Source organism: Mustela putorius, unplaced genomic scaffold (assembly GCF_011764305.1).
Source record: "Mustela putorius furo isolate JIRA1106 unplaced genomic scaffold, ASM1176430v1.1 tig00000275_pilon_pilon_pilon, whole genome shotgun sequence".
Taxonomy (NCBI): domain Eukaryota; kingdom Metazoa; phylum Chordata; class Mammalia; order Carnivora; family Mustelidae; genus Mustela; species Mustela putorius.
In genome coordinates, this window is record NW_025421341.1 from 10,462,545 (window position 1) to 10,484,261 (window position 21,717).

General features: G+C 39.8%; 1 protein-coding gene across 3 annotated transcripts in view; it reads left to right on the forward strand.

The window, feature by feature from the left end:
- Positions 1-21,717, forward strand: part of PARD3B (par-3 family cell polarity regulator beta) — a 1,046,368-nt gene that overhangs the window by 394,896 nt on the left and 629,755 nt on the right. For all 3 annotated transcript variants that reach the window (XM_004764207.3, XM_004764208.3, XM_004764213.3), the window contains exon 3: positions 14,941-15,112. In XM_004764207.3, coding sequence (XP_004764264.1) covers positions 14,941-15,112 — 172 coding nt within the window. The remainder of the gene's footprint in view (positions 1-14,940; positions 15,113-21,717) is intronic.

The following is a 21,717-nucleotide window of genomic DNA, read 5'->3' on the forward strand; positions in this document are numbered from 1 at the left end:
AGTTACTTGGTCTCTTTAAACTATTTGCATTTCTAAATAAAGAATACTAGGGTATATTCTTACATTAAACATAATCTCTTGATACTAGTTATTATTCAGGATACAAATTGAGTTGGGTCTTAAAGGATGAATAAGACTTTTAATCGATAATAATAATGATGATGATAATTATAATAGCAATGGGTTAGCATTAAAGGAGCACCTTTTTTGTGGTTAGACACTCTTAAGTTTTATCTAATATAATACAACTAAAGAGGAAGGCTCAGAATAATGAGGAGTTATTGAAATTTGGCTTCTAATTCTGGTTTTATCATTTAATCATCCAATTATAGGCCACGTAAACCATCTAACCTCTCAGTGCCTCCAGTTTTGGAGATATTAATGGCTACTACCTCTAGGAGTGGTATGAGAAAGAAATGAGATAATGCAGTCTGATATTATGTGCTTAAACATGGCAAGTGCTCAGTAAATTTTCGCTGTTCTTCTTCTATTTATTATATAGATGAAGAAAACGATTAAGTCTTAGAGACCCTAAGTAACTTCCCTATGTTTACAGAAATGGTTTGAGGCCAATTTGAACTCTGTCTGGTGCCAGAGAACCTGGTGCTAGGTTCACTACTACCTAGGATTCTAGGATAGCGAAGACTGACTGTAGATGGGGAAGGTCAGTGTGGTATTGGTTGAGGCGGGGGGCAGTGAAGAGCACAGGTAAGTGAATGAATGGAGAGACCTGAGGCTGGTTTGGGTCTCAGGCCACTTGTGGAAGGCCTTGTGAGGCCTTGGATGGAAACAGAGACAACTAAGAATCAAGGGAAAATAACCTGTTCTGCAATTATTTTGCATTACTTATTTCTATTAAATAAATTTGACATGTAAAACTGTATAAATTTAAGGTATACAATGTGTTACTTTGACACGTTTATATGTTGTAATATGATTACCATCATAGCAATATTTGTGGTATTACATCATTGCAGCATTCTTTTGCATTTCATTAGGAAAAAAAAACCCACTTTTCTTTTATTTAAGCTATCTTCTAAGCCAGTACTGGTTTCAGTGAACATATATAAGGTTAATGTTCAAATGGGAGAGGTCCTCAAAGATTAGGGAATTCACAAAAGAGATAAAAGAGATCTTACCAGTACGTGAAACTAGGTTTGGGGTTCAAGCACTGTAGTTCCACAGACTGTGCCTTCTCACTTCTGTGGATTGATTTGCCTCAAGGGTTCTGATTCCAGCTTATAAAGGTCACCAGAACTATAAGCAGATGTAGAACATCTGCCAAGGGGACTAGATATTGAATATCTGGTAGCCAACGTATCTTTTCCCTGTTGAGAAATTGATGTGGGAAGTCAAGTCTCCATCCCATTACTTGGGAACATGAGACCAGAATAAGTTCAGGAAGTCATGATTCTGGCAGGGCCAGCCTCATGGGCACATGACTTGTACAGTTGCTCCAGGGTCCCATGTTCATCAGGGCTCAGTGTTTGGTTCAATACTCTGCTGTCACCATCTTGCAATTCTTAATTTTTGAATAAGGGCTCTACAGTTTTTGCAATGGGCCTCAGAAGTTGTGTACCTAGTTGTAGATTAATGAGTTTAATGATACTACACTATAATCCCCATAGGTCCCCCTTTTCACAGTAAGCATATAACCCTGTTGATGGGGCTTCAGATTTGTTTCTTAATGCAGTAGGTCTCTTCAACTGGATAAAACTTAAAATGGCGCTGCTAGCATGTTCATCTCTGATGCCATTTTCCTGACTTTCGTTACTGGCTTATTGACATACCACTTCTTTTGCTTGTTTTATAGTGACTTAAATATTGCCCTGGGTGTATTTCTTTGAGTTGATTTTATGTACTTATAAACAGACCATTTTTATTTCCTAGATTAGCTCTCTGGAAGATATGTTATTTACATGTTGTGGATGAAATCAATGTCCGTAACTCTGAGATTTACATGAAAGTGTGATTAACTAGCAGAGCATGTAGGAGGATAGAACATAAGCGGAATCATTTTGGTGAGATAGAGGAATGTGGGTAGAAACCTAGCAGTCATTGTGACAGTAGGTTGGCCGAGAACCATGCTGTTAAATAAATGAAAAGACTTAGTTGAGAGTTAAGGGCACACATAGAGTTTTTACCCATCATTCCTAGTAGTTAGGCCCTTTCTTGAGTTTTTAATTCTTGGCAGTACAAGGAGCCAGCAGAGTTTACAGGAAAGAACAGACATGATTGATGATAGGATAGTAGGGGACATAGAAGAAACATTAAAAAATAACACTAAAAGTTGGTCTTATCTGGGGGACAAAAAAAAATGAGGGAATCTTAAAGTCTTTGAGCACTTTGAAACAAGTTGTAGGAACATATTTTTTTCCATTTTAATAAGGAATTGACTTTGGAATTTCAGCATAAAAATTTGCAGAAAATAATGAGTTAGATATTTAGATTATGAAATCAGTGAAATATTAAAATTTTATTTGTGATTGCTTTATTTAAATAGGTGTATTCATCTGTATTTGTTTAGAATATGAATGTGTGATTTAAAAACCAAATGCCTATCAGTCAAAATATTTCCCACCTGCTCTGTCTTATGGGTCTATCTAAGTAGTAAATTAAATGAAACCAACATTGTTTTACTGCTTGCCCATCATAAAGTATTACTGGTTCCAGGTGAGTACCTATTTATAAGGGACCTTTGAAGATTTAATAGAGGGTCTTAAATGAATGGAATACCATGTAATGAAAAATTTTACATCATAAACAAAAATGAGGGGTAAACTGTCAAGCATTTTGCAAAGATAAAAAAGACAACATACTCAAAATTAAAAGAGCTTATACATGCTGGTAAGAAACACCAAAAGCAAAATGGAAGAGAAAGGTAAAGGGTATGAACAGACCATGCATTGAAGAAATAAAAATTGTTTATGGAATTATTATCAATATCACTAGCAATCAAATAATTTACCTTTAAAAAGGGAATATAATATGGTCTGCAAAATTAGCAATGATTGAAAGAATGATACTACTTTACACACATAACCTTCGTTTTCATGTGTCACAAATGGCAGAATGGCGACATCATTTATGATACGACTAATTATGTCATGAACTATTATTCCGTCATGAGTTTTCTTCATTTCTGCCAATTAAAATTAGAGAAAATTGCACACAAGAAAATCTTAAGTGAAAATATCAGAAACTCATGCGTTATGCAGTATGGTTCCAGTAACGTTGAGATACGTGTGTAGATCCATAGAAGAGAAGATTGGACCCAAAACACCCAACATTGTAACGGGAATTTTCTTTTCTACTGCATGTTTTCAGAAGTCTCTCTAATGGCAACCTTTTGAAGTTGGAAGTTTTCTCTCCCTGTCACACACACCCCCCCACACACCACATATACAATGTGCCAGAGAGAACTGGGGGAGATGACGATCCCTATATATTCCTGCCTCCACATTTTTTTACCTGAAAAGCATGAAAGCCTAAAGTAGCAAGGTACAAAAGTGGCCGCTGGGTTTGAGAGTTTTAGTGCAAAGACTGGCTTTTGAAACCCAAGCTTGCCGATGGTGTTAGCAACCTGGATTTTTGGGTCCAATCCTAATTTTAAAACTTGTGTTTATTTATTTATTTATTTATTTATTTATGCTCTAACTATATTCAATGTATTTCATTTCTTGATTTAGAAATAAATCATAATTTTTATGCCTACAAAAGATAGTTTATTTTTTTTTAAAGATTTTATTTATTTATTTGACAGAGATCACAAGTAGGCAGAGAGGCAGGCAGAGAGAAAGGAAGGGAAGCAGGCTCTCAGAGAGCCTGATGTGGGACTCCATCCCAGGACCCTGAGATCATGACCTGAGCCGAAGGTAGTGGCTTAACCCTCTGAGCCACCCAGGTGCCCTACAAAAGATAGTTTAGATGCTTTAGGAAGAAGGCCTTTTGTGTGAAGTAGCCAAATTTGCAGAGGACTCTCAAAGACCATCTTTCTACAGTTAGAGATAAGACCTAAAATGCAAGTACTTCCAGAGGAGGTAATACACTTCCTGTGACTGAGCAGGGAGCAAGGACCAAGGACCCCAGGCTTCTTGTCTTCAGGCCCCAATTAGCGAGGCATCATTCGATGTGAGTTTAATACACCCACAATCATAATTACAAATCTTGACATTTAGATGCTCCAAAGTCAACATCCCAGCAGGGTTAGCCACATTATCACTAGTTAAGGAGATACAGAGCAATTAGAAGCTAAAGGAAAAGGTTAACTCTACCACTCAGAGGAAAGGAGTTCAGCAGCTAAACCCACCTGCAACTGTAGTGTTAATTTTTTAAAATATCGGCTTCAAAGCCTTGTCACCATGACAAGGAAGATCTGAATCTAAATGGAATATTTAAGAGCATGGCCTCCTCAGCTCTCAATCAGGCTGCACACTGACCTTTGCGTGGTCTCCACCAGTGGATCAGCTGTCACAAAATGCGGGAGAAAGTGGAACATCATTGGACCTGTCGTGAGGTCAATCAGCCGGTGCTCAGGCCAATTTGCCAAGGAGTCGGTTCCCTCACCAGTCTGATGAAATGTAGTACCAATTAATCACCTGCTAATTTGCAGGGAGTTGAAAACTTCCTCGTATTTGTTGTCCCACTCATCACTTTGCTTGGCCTTGTGGGATCTCAGGCCCAGAGCGTGAGGCCACCTCAGGGACATGTGAAGCTGTCGGAACTTGTGTTTTAGGTCACCAGGGTTACAGTCAAAGGGACACCTGCCTCAGGACAGCACCGCCCTATTTTCACTAGAAGGCTCTCTGTGGTTTGCAGTCCCCGAAGGAAGGGCATATGTTCAAGTGCATGCAAAAGACATTCTCTCTTTGAAACTCTCATGATCTAGTAAGATCTCATTGCTGTTTCTATTGACCTGTCAATTCTTTATCTGTCTTGAGAAGGTGGTGGCTTTGTCATCATTCCCTGCAGAGGTTTATTATCTGAGAGCTGTTGAGTTGTTGAGTTGTTGAGTTGTCTTAAAAGCAGAAAGGTTTCTTTCTTTTTTTTTTTTCTTTACCAAATAGACTGTTCTATTTGTAGCCAAGTCTCATAAATTCAAATACTTGTCAAAATAAATGAATAGTATGTTTGTTATATTCATGACTTAAAATCACGTTTGATTGCTTACTCATTAATCCACAAAATTAAGCAACACACCCTGGATTGCAGTCATTAGTACAAATGAGCGGGGTTCTTCGAAGCGTCAGATGTAGTGGAGCGCATTGTACAGGCGTGTTTGTTTCAAAACTAAGTATGTTAATACAAAAATTAGTTTTATAATTTCAGAAGGTTTCCTCTGGAAGAAAACCAAGTATTTAACTGTAGTCCACCAGCAAACGGGGTTGGGATCATAATATACAAGGTGGATTTTTGATGGAAAAACAGTAAAATGTAATTTACTTTGAGCCTCAAGGATGGGCAGGATCTATTCTGTCCTCTGTAGAGGTGTACATAGTAAAGGAGGTTACCTTTATTCCTAATTGGGTGGAAAAATCGGGACTTGGGGAGATGGTGTCCACCTTAAAAGTGTAGACATCCACATAACAGAGGCTTTGCTTTTCTGCTGGGGTACAGCAGAGAACGTAAATCACTCATTTACTTCACCCCTTTCCTGTGCCAAGTACCTACTAGGATCTTGGAATATAAAGTCAGATTGTACTTGAAGAGACATTTGGCTGGCTCAGTCAGTAAAGCCTGCCACTCTTGATCTCAGGGTCATGAGTTTGAACCTCCCATGGGTGTACAGATTACTTAAGATAAGATCTTTAAAAAATAATAAAGTCAGGTTATACTTGAATTCTGTCCTCTGTGATGTGGAGCTAATACAGCTTTTCTCATAAGGTTTCTTAGGAGTATGAAATGGACTAAGTATGTACTTACAACAGTGCCTAGCCCATAATGAGGGCTGTGTAATTATTTGTTAAAAGCATTTTTTAGTTATGTGACTCATGGTTTCAAATAACTTACAGGTTTTTTGTTTTGTTTTGTTTTTTCAAGGTAGCTTAGTTATGGAGGCAAGTAAATCAAGATCTTTGTGCTGTGTGATGGTTAATGATAGAGACATAGACAATTTCATGGTAACACCAGGGAGCCTGGTGGAAGACCTCATATGGGGAACATGGAAGCCATGATAATATATTATAAAGAATTTGAAGTTGGAACAAGACCATGCCAGATTGTATGATGGAAAGCTCACTTCAGCAGTGGTGTTGAGGGTACACAATCAGGGGGCCGGACGGGAAGCCAGAAACAAACTGAGGCCTTTGTGGTGGAGATGTGAGGACCTGGCCAGAGGCACTGAGGCATTTTGTTGTGATGGAATAGTCCCTGCCAGGAGGAATCAACCTTAGATTCCAGGAAGTTTCTGCCTTCGTGGATGGCTGTGGCAGGGCTGGGCTTTGGCCAAGAAGTTACCAAAGGAGCGCTTCTGAGATGATTACAGCTTTGGTTTGGACAGAGAATAGAACCTAGAGGAAAGTAAGGAGAATAACACTGAGCCAGTGAAATAGTACTTACTTAGATGTATCTTACGACATGGTCAATGTATGTAAGCTTTGTAATTTAAAAACTATTTTTCCCTGTGCTATTTTATGTTTTCTAGTGTCGGATACACTCCCTGAAAAAAGACTACTCTTCCAAAAATGCAGGCTAGATACATGTGATTTATTTAAGAATAATTTGAAGAAAAAGCCCTTTTATGTGTACGTGTGTCCATGCATTTTAAAAAATACCTTCATTTCTGATAAGGTACATTCTCCCAAGACCTTTGAAGCCCTTGCAAATGGATAAAACTGAGGAACGTCCAGTGATACACCGGGTTAACGCAAGCAAAGCTGCCCAGCGGCTTGGCATCATTTCTGAGAATTCCTCAGCTCCTTTAACCTTAAGATCTTTCACTTTCTTGTATGTCCGCCATTTTTAATCTGTGTAATTCAGAGACAGAGGAAATAGTCTTACTAACAAAGCCAGATATATTGAGTTCTTATAATCTCTGACATCCGTATTATCTCAGAATGCTTAAAACTTCTTCCAGCTTCTTTAGCTGTGTGCTTATCCCACTGCTTCCCCCAAGGGCCTTTAGGAGTAGGGCTTGGTGGCTGCCCCCTGACCTCCAGGGAGCCTTTTGCCCAAACACGGCTATGGATGGTGAAGGGCACAGAGGAAAATGTCTTCAGGCTTTCCTCGTGTATATTAGGTGTCAGTTGTGAAGGTTGTTTCATAAGCGCTGAGCTGTGACTACTAAGGAAAGTCAAGAATGCAACAAAAACAAACCCAGGATTCTCTTGAACTTAAGTCAGTCCCAGAGAAAACAGGATTGAGTCTAATGTGTTTAATGCATACGTGGCCTCTTAGTGAGTTGCTGTGTAATTAAAGAAGGTAAATATAGTTTTGGCCAAAGTATTGGGGGATTTTTAATAGGCATATTTTGTTGTCATCACAGGCGATGTAGGCAGCTGTCTCTTTAAAAAGCAATGAGAATAAATATGTTTCTTAGTACAGTTGAATAAATTATGTTATTTTCTTTAGAATGAAGCTCTTAAAGCTATAAAGTTTGTGAAGGTCCCTATTATGGATTTTCAGTTTGAAGAGGTGATGAAAATTGGTTTATCTCATTTACTGAATGTCGATTGAATTTTGTGAGAATCAGAGCTGTTACATACTTGCTCCAAGGACGCTAGATTTGATGCTCGAATCTGATGAAGATGCTAATGTGAGCATACTAATTTTTGAAACTCTGGATTAAATGCTTTTAGCTAGCTGTCAAAATCCCATGAAGGAAGATCACCTATTTTCAAACCTTTGTTTAAAGTGGCATAAAATTAACTCACATAGCCAGTTGTTATTTAGTTACAAGCAGATGCATACATTTAAATGAAATTCTGCAGTGTTTCACTCTCTTCCCAAAGGTGATAATGTGTTTTCCTCTACTTGTGAAATTGTTGTAATTTCACAGTCTTACTTAGATTTAATTGTGTTTATTAAGATTTGAGACAAATGATTCCAATTTTATTTTGTAGGATCCTCGTTTTTTTCCCTTTGTCTTTTAATTTTGTTTGATAGTCAGTAATATGGAATATGGATGAAACAGTAAAAATAGCAATATGTTGTTAAATTCAACAGTTTAACCCAAAGAACTCAACATGGCAAATAAGCTTTTCTTAGTAGTACATTAGTTTACTTGACGTGTAATTAAAATAGAGCCACATATTTCTTACTGTAATTACTACTACAAAAAATATACTTTCATAAATTATATCCTATGAGCATTGGGATTCTTCTTTTTTTATTCTCTATGTAGGCTAAAGATAATAGCATCAGATGATAAAAACTCAGGCTATAAAAGTGACAGAATGCTGTAAGTTGATAACAGAGAAAACCACATCATGAATATTGAAGGATTCTGCAATAAATGTACCTGGTGGCATTTATTATTAAAATATTTACTTGTCACTGTAGAAACTGAAGACGTTGGTATATTGCTTCCAGTTATGGTGGAAATAGCACAGCTCATGTATTGTTAGCCGGGAGAGCAGTTCGCGTCTAAGGGCTGTGTGTTCTTGTGTGATGAAGAGCAAGGGGAAAAAAAAAAGAAAGAAAAGAAAAACAAAAATTATTTGATGTGTTTGATCTTGGTGCTTTCTCTGTTCCTCTGTCAATCCTGTGATGAAGAGATTAAAGAGAAGCAACAAAGTAAAAGCAGAATATGGATAAACAAGTCAAGTGGGATTTAGTCTGGAAGCCAGAGAATGGTAGCTCTGGTAAGAAAAGGAATTAACATTTAACCTTCCGTTGTGTACCAGGCTCTGTGCTAAGCATTTAGGCATGTTAGGGATATTATCGAGGAAATTAGCATTCCACCTCCACTCGACTCACCCCCCCGAACACACACACACGTGTGTACACGCACACACATGCATGCAACTACCCCAACACACAAACACACGTGTGTGTACACACCCATGCACGTAACTACCTCAACATGCACGTGCACATGCACACAAGCATGCAACTACCTCAGCCTATAAACACATGCATGTGCACACGCACACACATGCACGCAGCTACCCCAACACACACACACACACACGCACGCATGCACACACACCTTTACTAGTGACATTGATCGTAATAGTCTCAATGTTTAGGTCTAAAAACAGGTCAAAGTCCTTGAAGAGATACTGATGGTGTGAAATGGCAGAGAACACATGGCCCTTTTGATCAAGTCTATTATTCCGGTTTCATGGATGCTGTAAATTATCCAAAGTTCTTCTGTCTCCTTTCATCTTCGAGTTTTTCATTGTTGAATTTTTCATTATTTTAACCTTTACAAGGTGAGTATGAGAAAAAGAGGGAAGTATTCTCTAACGTGAGGTTTATGGGTGACATTACCTTCAGCCGTGGGCAGGGGACATTTGAAGTTACCAAAACCAGTGCCTCATCTTTGAATTGCAAACACCGTCCACATGGACAACTGAGATCTAGCTAGTGAATATAATTTGGACCTGCTACAATAATGTGTTTCTCCTTCTGTGTTTTCCTAAGTCCTGTTTAGAGGATAGGTGTGTTCCTGAGAATTCCACTCTACCTCGACCTCACAGAGGTATGAAACACAGGGACAAACACTGTACCTCTCCTGGGTGCCTTAATTTTACTGGCAATTAAAGAGAAAAACTTTATTAAAGATTAATACAAATTAATCTATTAATTAAGATTAAATCTATTTTAATTAAGATTAATCTATTAATTAAGATTAAAATCTGTTTCGAAACAAGAACAGAAAGCTGGTAGAATACATAAAGTAAGACTTGAATTTTGAAATCTGAGCCCTTTGGCTGTGAGCTTATGGTATGCCCACTCAGGCTAGGTCCCCACTACCCTGGAGGTCTCTTTTTTACATTTGTTCTCAAGCTACGTTGGGGCACACATCTGGAAGCTTGACACCAGGTACATCCAAGTGGCATCTTGGAGAAAAGTGAGCAGGGAAGTGCCTGGTGCCAGGCTGCTAACCTTACCTCCCTCTCCATCTGCCACTCACCCCTAGCTCAACACTCCCGCTCCTGCAGACAACAAAGAAACAGATTCTCCCTTTCAAAGTTGAGCCTGAAAAAGAAAAAAGAACACACATAACCTCTATTTTTGGAGCTTGATGTGGCAGAAGCAATTTCTCCCAGTGTTGAATAGAAAAATGAGGAATTTCTCCCCCATAATAACCAAACCGAAACAACAGCCATAATGATAATGACACTCAAAAAACACGTATTCGTTGTACATGTGTTCATTCATGAACTCATTCATTTCTAACAAAAAATAATTTGAATGTTGATTCTAAAAACACATGAAAAAATCCAGGTATCTTTTATCCTGTTGCTCTCTTAGGGGTTACTATCTGTTCTGGCCTCACTTTACTCATTTTATTCCAACAAATATATGTTCAGTGCCTGCTGTGTATACTCACCATTCTCGGCGACAGGGATACAATAAAAAAGACAAAAATCACTGTTTTCTTGGAGCTTATATTCTAGTACAGTGAGAAGACAGGCAATAACTAAGACAAACAAGAAGAGATGAACCATCGAGAGGGTGATAAATGCTACAAAGAAAAAGGAAGAGAAGGTGGGAAGTGGTGGTGGTGTTGCAATGCAGATAGCGTGGCGTTGGGGTAAAGATGGGAAGGACAGAGAAGCAAGCCACGCGGGTGTCTGGGGGAGTCTGCTTCAGCAGAAGGGGCGGCAAATGCAAAGATCCTGAGTCGAGGGCAAAGAAGAAGTCGTAGCTGAATAGACTCCCGAGAACAGGGGAGAGTGTACTCAGAACACGAGGTCAGAAATTTCACAGGGAGTCCACAGACCCAAGTCCATTGCCAGGACTTGAGCTTCACTGTGACATGAGAAAACGAATGACCAGAGGAGAGAGACATGACCTGCCTTGTGACCTGCCTTGTGTTTCGGTAGGGACACTCTGGCTGCTGTGGAGAACGATTGAAAGGGAGCATGGGTAGAACCGATGAGACCAGACAGGAAATTGTTGTCATAATCCGTGGGAGAGACTAGAAGTGGGGTCCAAAGTGGTGAGAACGGAGGGGTGAGAAGCAGTTAGACTCTGACTGTATTTTGAGATTCGTTGGCAAATTGGTGTGTGTGACGTGCAGGAGATATAGCGAGGAAGGGAGGGAAAAAGGCATCGAGGATTAGTAGGAGGTTTTTATCCTGAGCAATTGGAAGAATGGAGTGCCATTAATCGGGATGTATAAAGATTATGAAAGAGCTTTGGAAGTCAGTTTTTCACATGTCATGTTAGCCAGTGGATCTTATGATCCTGGAGTTCAAGAAGCATTCTGGGTGGAAGATTTAAGTTTGGAATTTATCAGCAGATACTTACATCTATGCCATGAGACAAACAAGGTGCCGCCCCCCAAATTTAGACATATTTCGCATTTTTACAGACAAGAAGGATAAGTAAAAGGAAATTTAATGAAGGGCCTAGAGAGTTGAAGATGTCTGAGAAGGCAAGTGAAGACAATAATTTAAGGAAGAAGGGAGTGATTGACTGTGTCCTAAAGTCAAAGCAGAAAACTGAGGGATTTAGCTACCTAAAGATTGTTTTTGACCTTGATAAGAACAGTTTCTGTGGAGTAGAGGGGCGAGAACCTGACCAGTGTGGTCTCAGGGTCTCAGCAAGGATTGGGAAGGAGGGAGACTGGAAGTTGCTCTGTGGACAGCTGTTTGAGATTTTGCTTTCAAGGAAGGTTGAGAAATGGGTATGGTATCTGTAGGAGTCCTGAAAAAGTTATTAAAGCCTTTTTGTTGTTCATTTTTTGTTTTGAGTGGGAGAATGAATAGTGTATTTGTGGACTAACCTTCCTGTGTCTCTCTGGGGATAAGATGCCGAAATACTGATGGACATCTGTGTGGACAGGAATTTTGATCAGGAATAATGGCTGTGTGAAAGGTCTCGGATTATGGGGTCTTTGGGAAATGTTGGTGTTGCACTGGGTGACATGAACATACCAGCATTGCAGAAGGAGAACGGAAGGGTCACCAGAAGATGGATAAGGCAGCAGAAGAGGAAGGCATCCAAATGAAGTATTGCCTGTTTGCATTTTGCATAGCGTTTAGGTTACTACAGTCCGTACGATGTCAGTGAAAAATCTTCCACATGCCTTAGAAGTTTAGTCTAGGTGAAACCTTAACAACAGAAAACTTTAAATAGAATTCCTTCTTTCATGTCCATCTCATCTGTGTGGGAAAGGTGATTTGTAATGAGTTTGAGTTCAGGGAGGGGAGGCCGTTTTCCTGCACCGGACACTTCGGAAATCACATGTCTTCTGTGGAGGAACTAGAACAGTGGTTTAATGTTAATTGATGCATCTCTGTAACCCTGTATGCTAAGAACTCTGTTACCCAGGAAGGTAGATGTTTTGATGAGTCAAATAATCTAGCTGATAAGGGCCTGCAGTGTGTACAGTTTAAATCAATTGTCGATGTTGAAGCGAGTGTGAGTTGTGGTGTGTTGTGGGTGTTGAGGTTAAGAGGGCACGGAGAGTTAGTCAGCAGCCAGCACTGATGGAGCCAATGACTGACTCCTTGTGGGGACCACAGAGTCAGGAACTGAACCTCTTCTTTCCAGGAGTAGAGACTCATTCATTCATTCATCCTCACACCAGGAGGAGACTCCGTGGAGATATTTCCTGTCCTCCACGGGACTGGGAGACAGATTGTGAGACTCAGGGGTTCTTCTTAGCATCATCTTTGGGAAGAATCATGTATTGTGTTTTCTGTGTTTTCTGTGTCCAGCATATTCTTTAGGACGTAACCTCCTAATGGACAAACCACGTATATTTGACAATAGAGCCTCTCTTTGTACAAGTTTTCTTTTTGGAAAACAGTCACCCTGTGGTCTGAAACCCTGGATGGAAAATTTAAAAAGACTAGATTCAATTACTTTTTAGTCTTTAGATATCAATTACTTTTTAGTCTATCTTTTTGGAAAACAGAAGCTATGAACTGTAGTGTTCTCTCATTTGCTACATAGATGTGCCATTTTTATTATATATGCTATAAACTTGTTGGATATGATAGTATGGAAAACAGTAAAGTATCTCGAGGAGGAAGGTTTAAATAGCAGATATAAGTAATGACTTATGAGTTTTCAGCTTTAAGATTCTGTATTATGCTTTAGATACTATTCCATTTTTTATCTCTTTTCCCCAATATTTAAGGCACAGTGCATATAGTAGTAGTTAAGGATGTAGCAAGAGAAGAAATAAGGTACTAGTCTTAACTTACACACAAGTGTTCATAGAACCAGTATAATAAGCCATTTTGCCTCGCCGATTGGCAATTAAAATAAATGTCACTCAGATGTGTTAGAATTCACCAATACGCAAAACTGAAATTATAATCATGTCACAAAAAAAGTGACAAAAATAACACTTCCAGCACATTTTAAAAATTGATTTTATTTTCCTTTACAAGATTGAAAGTGTTAAACTCTTCACTCTGACCAGATGATTAGAAAGATACAGATCTACTGATTATTTTTATACTAGAATAATCTTTCATTATTAATCTATGTAAGCCTTCTCTCAAATCAGTTCATCAGTGCTGCCAATTAAAAATAGAAAATGTATGTGCTCAATTTCAAGAATTAAAAATAATGCCTTGGGAGTAGCATTTCTTTCCTGTGGTAAGAGGATTGTTGGATTTTCCAATTAAAGAAGTCTCCATACTGGAAATGAGTAGTCAATTATGAAAATTATTTTTGAATAGTCAATTTGCATATCCCTAATTGTATTCATTTCTTTTGAAAGACTGAACTTGGAATTTATGATGTTTTGATTGATTACGCCTGCATTTGTGTTATTAATACTATTGCTAACAAGGTTCCCCTCTGAATGGGCCTTCGAGTGTCTTTTCTGAATAAATGTTTGAATCACAAGTAGGTTTGTTTTATTTAATGAATGAAAAATAGCTGAAGGTTTACTAGCAGTTTTCAGATTTGCACACACTGTTCTTTGTCGGGTTGACAGTAGCGTCCCCTCGGTGCTTCCTACATGCACTCTTGCACTTCTCCCGATCACCCGACGAGCAGCGTGCGAGGTCTCTCTATGGTGGTGCTGTCTGCTGGCCGAAAAAATGGTTTCAGCAGGACTGTCCTCACTGTTCGTACAGCAGTATTTGTGCAATGAATATTTTATGACATCTTGCCCTTTATGAAAAATGACTTGGAAGTGGACAATTAAATGTTTTTATATTAATGACAAGGAACAGTTCTCCTATGAAACAACACTGAGACGAAGATGGAAATAATCTGGTTAAAAGTGCTGATGTGTAGTCTCATTGGACTTGACGTTCATTGGACTTAAACCAGTCAACATAGCGTCATGAAGGAAGAGAACAAATTTAAAGGGATGTATCAAAAGGGGATATCTGTGTGCACAAAGTGAACACATTGTATTGAAATATGCACACTCGTTTGTCGTGGTTGTGTCTAAAAAGGCAGCGATGATTATGGATTTCGTAATATCTTAGCTCTCTGAGTTTGGAATGTCCTCTTTTACCGTGTAGATCTGTTGTTCAGCTTTTGCATATTCAACTTTTATTTCTGGAAACCCTCTTAAAAAAAAATACTGAAGTCCTTTCTGGTATGTTGGAAAAGGTGGCGAGGGGAGTTAGCCAAAATCGGTTATTTCAAGAACAGACAAACCATTAGTGAAGTCCTGCCATGGTCCTTTCAGACGTAATATTGAATTGGGAGTTGTGGTACAGTAATATTCAAGTTACAAGTTTTCAAAAGCTGTTTTCCTTAAAATCCATGAAAGATCACAATCAGCTAGAAACAGTGTTGTGTGCTATGCATGCCATTCAAAGTAATTAGTGTGGTTGGATTTGTTTGTAGCTGATTGCTGTGTTTGATGAACAAGAACCACTCCACAAGATTGAGAGCCCCAGCGGAAACCCTGCAGGCCGGCAGAGCCCAGATGCCTTTGAGACGGAAGTGGCTGCCCAGTTGGCTGCGTTTAAACCAATTGGTAGGGAAATTGAAGTGACCCCTTCTGCTCTGAAATTAGGTATGTGTATCTTCACTATTATATTCTTCACTTGCTTAAAATACATCATTTTGCTGATTATGAGTGGCTTCTATAAGATGACTTATCCTCTTAGTATCTTTCTTGAAAAATCTGGTTTGTCTTTAAATTATTTTTACATAGCTCTTTGTAGCTGTGGACACTCAGACAAGGGGATGCATTTGTTTTTTTTTGGTTTGGTTTTTTCTCCTTGAATGACGGGTGGGTCTGAATTGCGTGGTCTTGAAGTATCCTATAGGACAGGCTGGTCTGTAAGTGACGGGGTTCATCTGTACCCTAGGGGGATCACTTAAAAAAAAAACTCTCTGAAGAGTGTCATTTGGCAAAAGCTAACATTTTTCAAGGAATTCAGACTAGGAATAAAGGCCACTTTCTGTTTCAGCCACCTTCTTTTTCTCCTCACACTCTGTATCTCAGACTTCCGGGAAAACATTTTGAAGTTTGTCTCTTAATTCTAGCCTACTGATTTATTTACACAAGAACAACTCACCCAATAATTTTGTTCAGAATTCCTCATTTTTGTTTTGAAGGCATTGGGAGAAAAATAAACATTCTTCTCAAGTTTCAGTGAATTTACACCTCTAAGATCAATGTCAGTTTTTGGTGATACCTCTCGGAGGTAAATTTAGGTCAGTTTCACAGCATGAAGCTTTTGAAAATCTGCTAACATTTTGGTACTTAGAACAAATTTTCATTCCTATTGAAGGTGTGCATATGTTTTGAGACTGCTCTGAGCACCTGTTAGATAGGTTAATTCTCCAGGTAGAAGAACAGAGGCTTTTACTACTGTGCGAGGGGAATCTTTCCCTTGCAAAGCAGAGTGTGCGCTTAAAATCACAGAAGTCCTGCAGAGAGCCGGCTTTTTCCCATCTGAAGCAAAATGTTGACTGGAAAGTTTATTTTACATACCACAATCCTGAATATCCGTATTTGGTACTAATCTTCTGGAAAGCATCTGTGGTGCCGCTTTTATAATAAACCAAGTGGAAATTTATGACCTCTAATCTTCCTGATGTTCCTCTATCCTTTGGAAACCCAGCTAGTGACGCGATGTTCTGGAATGCGTGCGGACAGCCCAGGGCTCCGTGGCAGCTTCCCCATCCACAGAGGAGGTCTGTGGCTGCAGCAACCTCACCGCCCTATCATTCATTTGCATAATGGATGCCTTTTTATCCATTATGCAAATGAGATGGGAGGGAAATTAGGCAATAAGGGAAGACGAAAGGAGAAAATTGCTCTCGCTTGTTTTAATATTCTATTTATAAGCAAGCACTGTGTGGTCTTCAAAGGCCGAACCTTAGAGTAGCCTGTGCTGGGAAATTTGTTTCTGCCTTCCCTTAGGAGCTCTCCAGGTCGGGGGTGGGGGTGGGGGGCGTGTTTTTCTTAAGCTTTCTCAGCTTCTTTTGTTGAATTGTCTGAGCAACATAATGTTGAAGTCAGGGAGAAAAGTAAGCTGAGGTTCTTTTTCTTTAAAAGTGAATTTTCTACTTCTTTGGTGAAAGAGAGAGAGAAAAATCTTTTTTAGTGGCGACTACATGCCAGGCCCTGAGCTCAAAGCAGTGCAGCAAGTGTTCTTAATCCTTTGCTCATGACAACTCATTTTCTTAGGGAATTTTTTTAAAGATTTCATTTATTTCAGACAGAGAGAGGGCGCGCACACGCTTACATGAATCAGGGGAGGGGGTGGAAGGGCAGAGGCAGAGGGAGAAGCAGGCTCCCCGCTGAGCAGGGAGCCCATGTGGTGCTGGATCCCAGGATCCCAGAATCATTGATTCCAGACCCTGGGATCATGACCTGAGCCGAAGGCAGATGCTTAACAGACTGAGCCACCCAGGCACTCCATGACAGCTCATTTAAGCCTCAGGGTTCTTAGCTGGGTTCCGTTACTCCCCTCATTTAAGAGGCGGGGACACAGTCATGTAGTACTAAAGTAATTTATCCAAAAATCCTATAGTGATTTCATGGCAAAGTCAAGATTTGAACCCTTTCTGGCTCCAGTGTCAGGAACCATTTTTTCTTTGCTGCCTCCAATCTGCTGGTAATAAAAGAATAAGTTGATGGACTTTTTTGGGGTATACTTTGTGACTATGTATCCAAACCTTGAAAGTGCTTACCTCCCTGGCTTCAGATCCATGTCTCTAGTACTGTGGGTGAGGTGATGAGATTAGCTAACCTTCCTCACCGGGTGGTCAGTGTTGCCTCCCAGCCATGGGCTCTGAAGCCCTGGCATCACCTCCACATCCTCCCCTTGCTCGCCAGCCTCACTTCCTTCCGCCTCACGACCTTTGCATCTGGACAGAGCTTGAGAATCACTCAGACCGTCGCGGAGGCCTCCAGCTGACCTCTCTCGACACAGGGCCTGCTTTCTCCCATCCAGGCTTCTGCCAGAGCTGCCTCGCTAAATCACAAATCCGATTATATAACTCCCTGCGTAACAACTTCCAATGGCTTCCTCGTGTGCAGAGAGCCATGTCCAAACTCATTAGCAGCCTGATGCAGATGGTTCCTTGGAATCAGCAGGAGGAATCTGGGCAGGGATGAACACTGAAAAAACATCAACCCTTATCCCCCCCTCCCGGGTCCAGCAGATTGAGTACTTTTCATTTCTGGAACTTTAAAAGCAAAGAAGAGAAAACGTTTGTCAAGTTTCTCAGGGAAAGTAGAGGAAGCAACCCAGCCTGCTTTGGTGTCTGCCTGTTCTGTGTATCTTTCCTTTTGTTGCCTTGGGGAAGGGTGTGGTCATAGATGGAGCCGACTTCAAGGGAGCGGAGCGTGGAGGGATAGGCCTGGCAGCAGAGGCAATGCTCAGGGCGGCCGAGCGGATGGGACCAGTCGTGCTCTCTGACCCTGTCTGAGATCCTGCTTAGGTGAAGGAGGTGGGTGGCTAGAGGGGGAGTAGCATTTGTGTCCCAGTGATTCATCATAACGCCTGCGCATAAAACGCTAACCACCAGAGCCCCAGCTCTTCACCTCCGCGCCCCACTCCGCTCCCAAGGCCACTGGAACCGGTTGTAGTTCTGGGACGCGTCTGCATAGGCTGGTAGAGCAGACTCAGGGATTGTCAAATTCTTGAGCCCCATTCAAGAAGGTGAGGAATCGAATCATTATCAGCTTATATGTTTCTCTCTCTTATCAAGCTACCATTTAACAAATAGGAGGAAACAAAACATTTTTATGATTAGGTCATATTCATCACCAAAAATTTGTATTGTATTGGTGTCTGAAATAAAAATATGCTTGATATCCAGTGTAATTTTTCTATCATTGTCCAACACAAGATGATAATAATATTCTGTTAAAAGCCAACAGCATTCCTGTATGCACTCAGAGATTGGCCCCTCTTCTTTTTCTTCCAAGATGAAACACTTATGTACAGAATATGCCAGAAGTTCTTATTTACAGGCTCTTCATGACCTACCTACTTCCTCGCTGCCCACCTTTATTACTGGCCACTCTTTCACAGTTACGTTAACCTGTAGGCGCCAAGAACCACTTGCCATTCCCCAGGCCTCCGTGCTTGTAGAGGAACTTTTTCTCTTTGATCCTCCCTTTGCCTCTTTTCTACTTGGTGGAATTCGTCTGCACCTTTTAAATTCAAGCTCAAATACGATCGTATTTATGAAACCTTGTGTACATCTTGAAGGTAGTACACTACATATACAATAAATTTAGTTCCCAATACCTCACTCAACAATAATGAGTTACAAAGGTGAATTGAAGAAATCTTCTACTGACCTAAAAGGGTTCAGTATATACCCTGTAAGCTAATGGGGTATATATTTTTATTTACAGGAGGAATTTCAAATCAGTTCATCTAAATTATCTCTTACATTTATTTTCCCAATGGATTTTCTTTTTCTTTTTTTAAAGATTCTACTTATTTATTTGAAAGAGACAGTGAAAGAGCATGAGCTGGAGGAGGGCAGAAGGAGAGGGAGAAGCAGTCTCCCCTCTCAGCAGGGAGCCCGACAAGGGGCTGGACCCCAGGACCCTGAAAACATGACCTGAGCCAAAGTCAGATGCTTAACCAACTGAGCCACCCAAGTGCCCCCACCACAATGGGTTTTCTAATGTAATGCTAAATGACTAAGTCCTGATGCAGAATGATTTACTAGTTTGGGCTAACACTTTAAGAGTCTGTTTCTGAAATATGCCTTCCTACAATATAACCTAGAGATTGCTACCCTAAAAATATATTTAAAAGAAGAGACATGGTAGAACAAACACTAGGTAGAACAGCACAAAATGATATCCACAGAGTCTACTTGGACTTTAAAATCACCCAGTTCAGGAATTTTCCAAGTCTTCTTTGGAGCCCTATGGTACCTCTGAACATGTTTTGGGATTTCAACAACTATGTGATTGTAGTTAATTAGCAAATGACATTCACTGAGCATTTAAGTTTTAGATGCTCTTCTAATTTATTCACATTCGCTCTTTGTACAGATAGGATTAGTTAAGCTTTTGGGGTGATAGGGAAAAACTGTACCCTAAGATGCTGACCAAACCAGCAAGGGAATTCCAGTCCCTTTCTCAAAGCCCTCCCAGGGTCTTCTCTCCTATCCCATTTCCTGTGTGCACTGAAAGTACCAAGTATGCAGAAGCAGAAGGGTATACATTCCCCTCCCTGCTTGTGCTTGGGGCTCAGACCTTTGGAGAACAGCCTCCTCCTTGCCCGCCGGTGTTACATGAACCTCCGATCCTCCAAAGTCTCTGCGGGGCACTTGGTTCTTCTGCCAGGATCCAGTCCAGGTTCCATAACAAAGGACGAAAGGAATACAGAAAGCTGGTGAGGAGGCAACAGAAAATCCTAATGCCCTTTAGAAGTCCTACTGTAAAGAAACCCACTTCCACTCAAGAATTCTTAGTACCCCGGACAACAGCTTTTGTAAAATTCTGGTTCTGGAAATTTCCTTAAAATTTCCTAATTAGCAGTTCTCTAGACAATTGACATCATTTTACAAACAAGCAAATGTGTGCTCTGATGCCAAATAAATGTTTGGATAAAGAACAAGAGTCCGACGCTGTGTCTATTGGCCTCTAGTACAGCGCTCTTTCAACTTCATGACATTTTGGGGATTAATTGAAGATTTCAATTACCATGTCTTTTAATACTGTATGTGATAAAATACCACCTCATATCCTTTTGGAATTGAGATAGAGTGTAAATTAATAAATAGATACTATGAATAGCTATAAGTCAAAAGGTAATAAGGGAATAAAGACCAGAAAATTAGATGGAGAAAATTTCCTTTAAATCCTCTCTAAGTTTAAAAAAAAAAGAATTTTACTTCCGTCTCCTCAACACTTGTAGGTTTGCACACACCTGCACGCATTCAAGTGTGTGTGTTGGAGGGTTAAGTGCACCAAAACCAATATACTAATGGGATATGGAGGTGATTTTCTTTTCTGTGTTGCGGATACTGTTGTACTCTTTTTGACATCTCAAGTATCTGTACATAAGGCCTTCTGTACATCAGACATATTAGGACATGAAGTTTGAAATTTGGAAGAGTAAGGGTCTTTTAGCCCTCCAGTCAGTAGTTCCTGTGCTGTCTTCAGATCTATGGTACCTGACCTTCTATTGTTGTGCAGAAGACATCTTGAGATCATGGCCCCAAGCCTGGCCCACCCTTGTCCCTTGAGAACCAGTAGTGTGGAGCTGGTCCCAGACCCTACAGTATTTGATCTAGCAGTGTGCCCGGGTAAATCTTTTAATCTAATCATCTTTCCAGACAAAAATAAATAAATAAATAAATCAGGGCACATTTGCCATTTTGATAGAAAGGGGTATTTGAGTTGGGACCATCTGGGTCACTTCGTGATGGGTCATTACCATGTTTCCTTGCCCCACAGTTTTCTTGTCTATAAGATACGCCTTGCTTGCCCTAATGGGCTATGACTGATTTAAGAGAATTTCATTCATACCATGCTGAATCTGAATCTGACTCCATGTGCCTGCCAATTTCTGCCCCATGGCCCCAGTTAATTAGTAGTTGTATTTTGGATCCTTTGATAATTTTTTTCAGTACTTCCTGACAGAAACTTGCTACTTTGGGTTCAATCTTACGTGAGAAAATATTTTCTTTAGTTATAATTATTTTAGCAATGTAATTTGAACAGTGTGTCAGGATAAAACATATTTGGGACTTGGTTGTTGCCAGTCTTGTGATCTATATTACCCAGATATAAAGCAATCTGATTAAAGTTTGGAGTTTGAAATAGTGTTAGCTTTATTCTCTTCTTGTATGTTAAACTTTGAAGATGAACTTACATGCTATTTGAAAGTGATTCTTACTTCTGAGACTTGAAAGCTGAAAGGTGCCTCAGATGCTTTATTGTTTCCATGTGTATTTGTGCTTCAAAACTGAAATGGAAATTATGATTGTGTGTTTGTTATAATGTAATTATTTTCCAAAACACTGAGTTCCCTTGTCTTTATTTTCAGTAGTTCTCAGAAAAAAAATTATATAGCCATAGATTAGTGTTGGAAATTGTGACCGTTTTCTATCTGATTTTGACTCATTTACTTCATAAGGGAAACATATGGGAACGTTTGTCTGAATTTTCAAGGAAACCAAATCCCT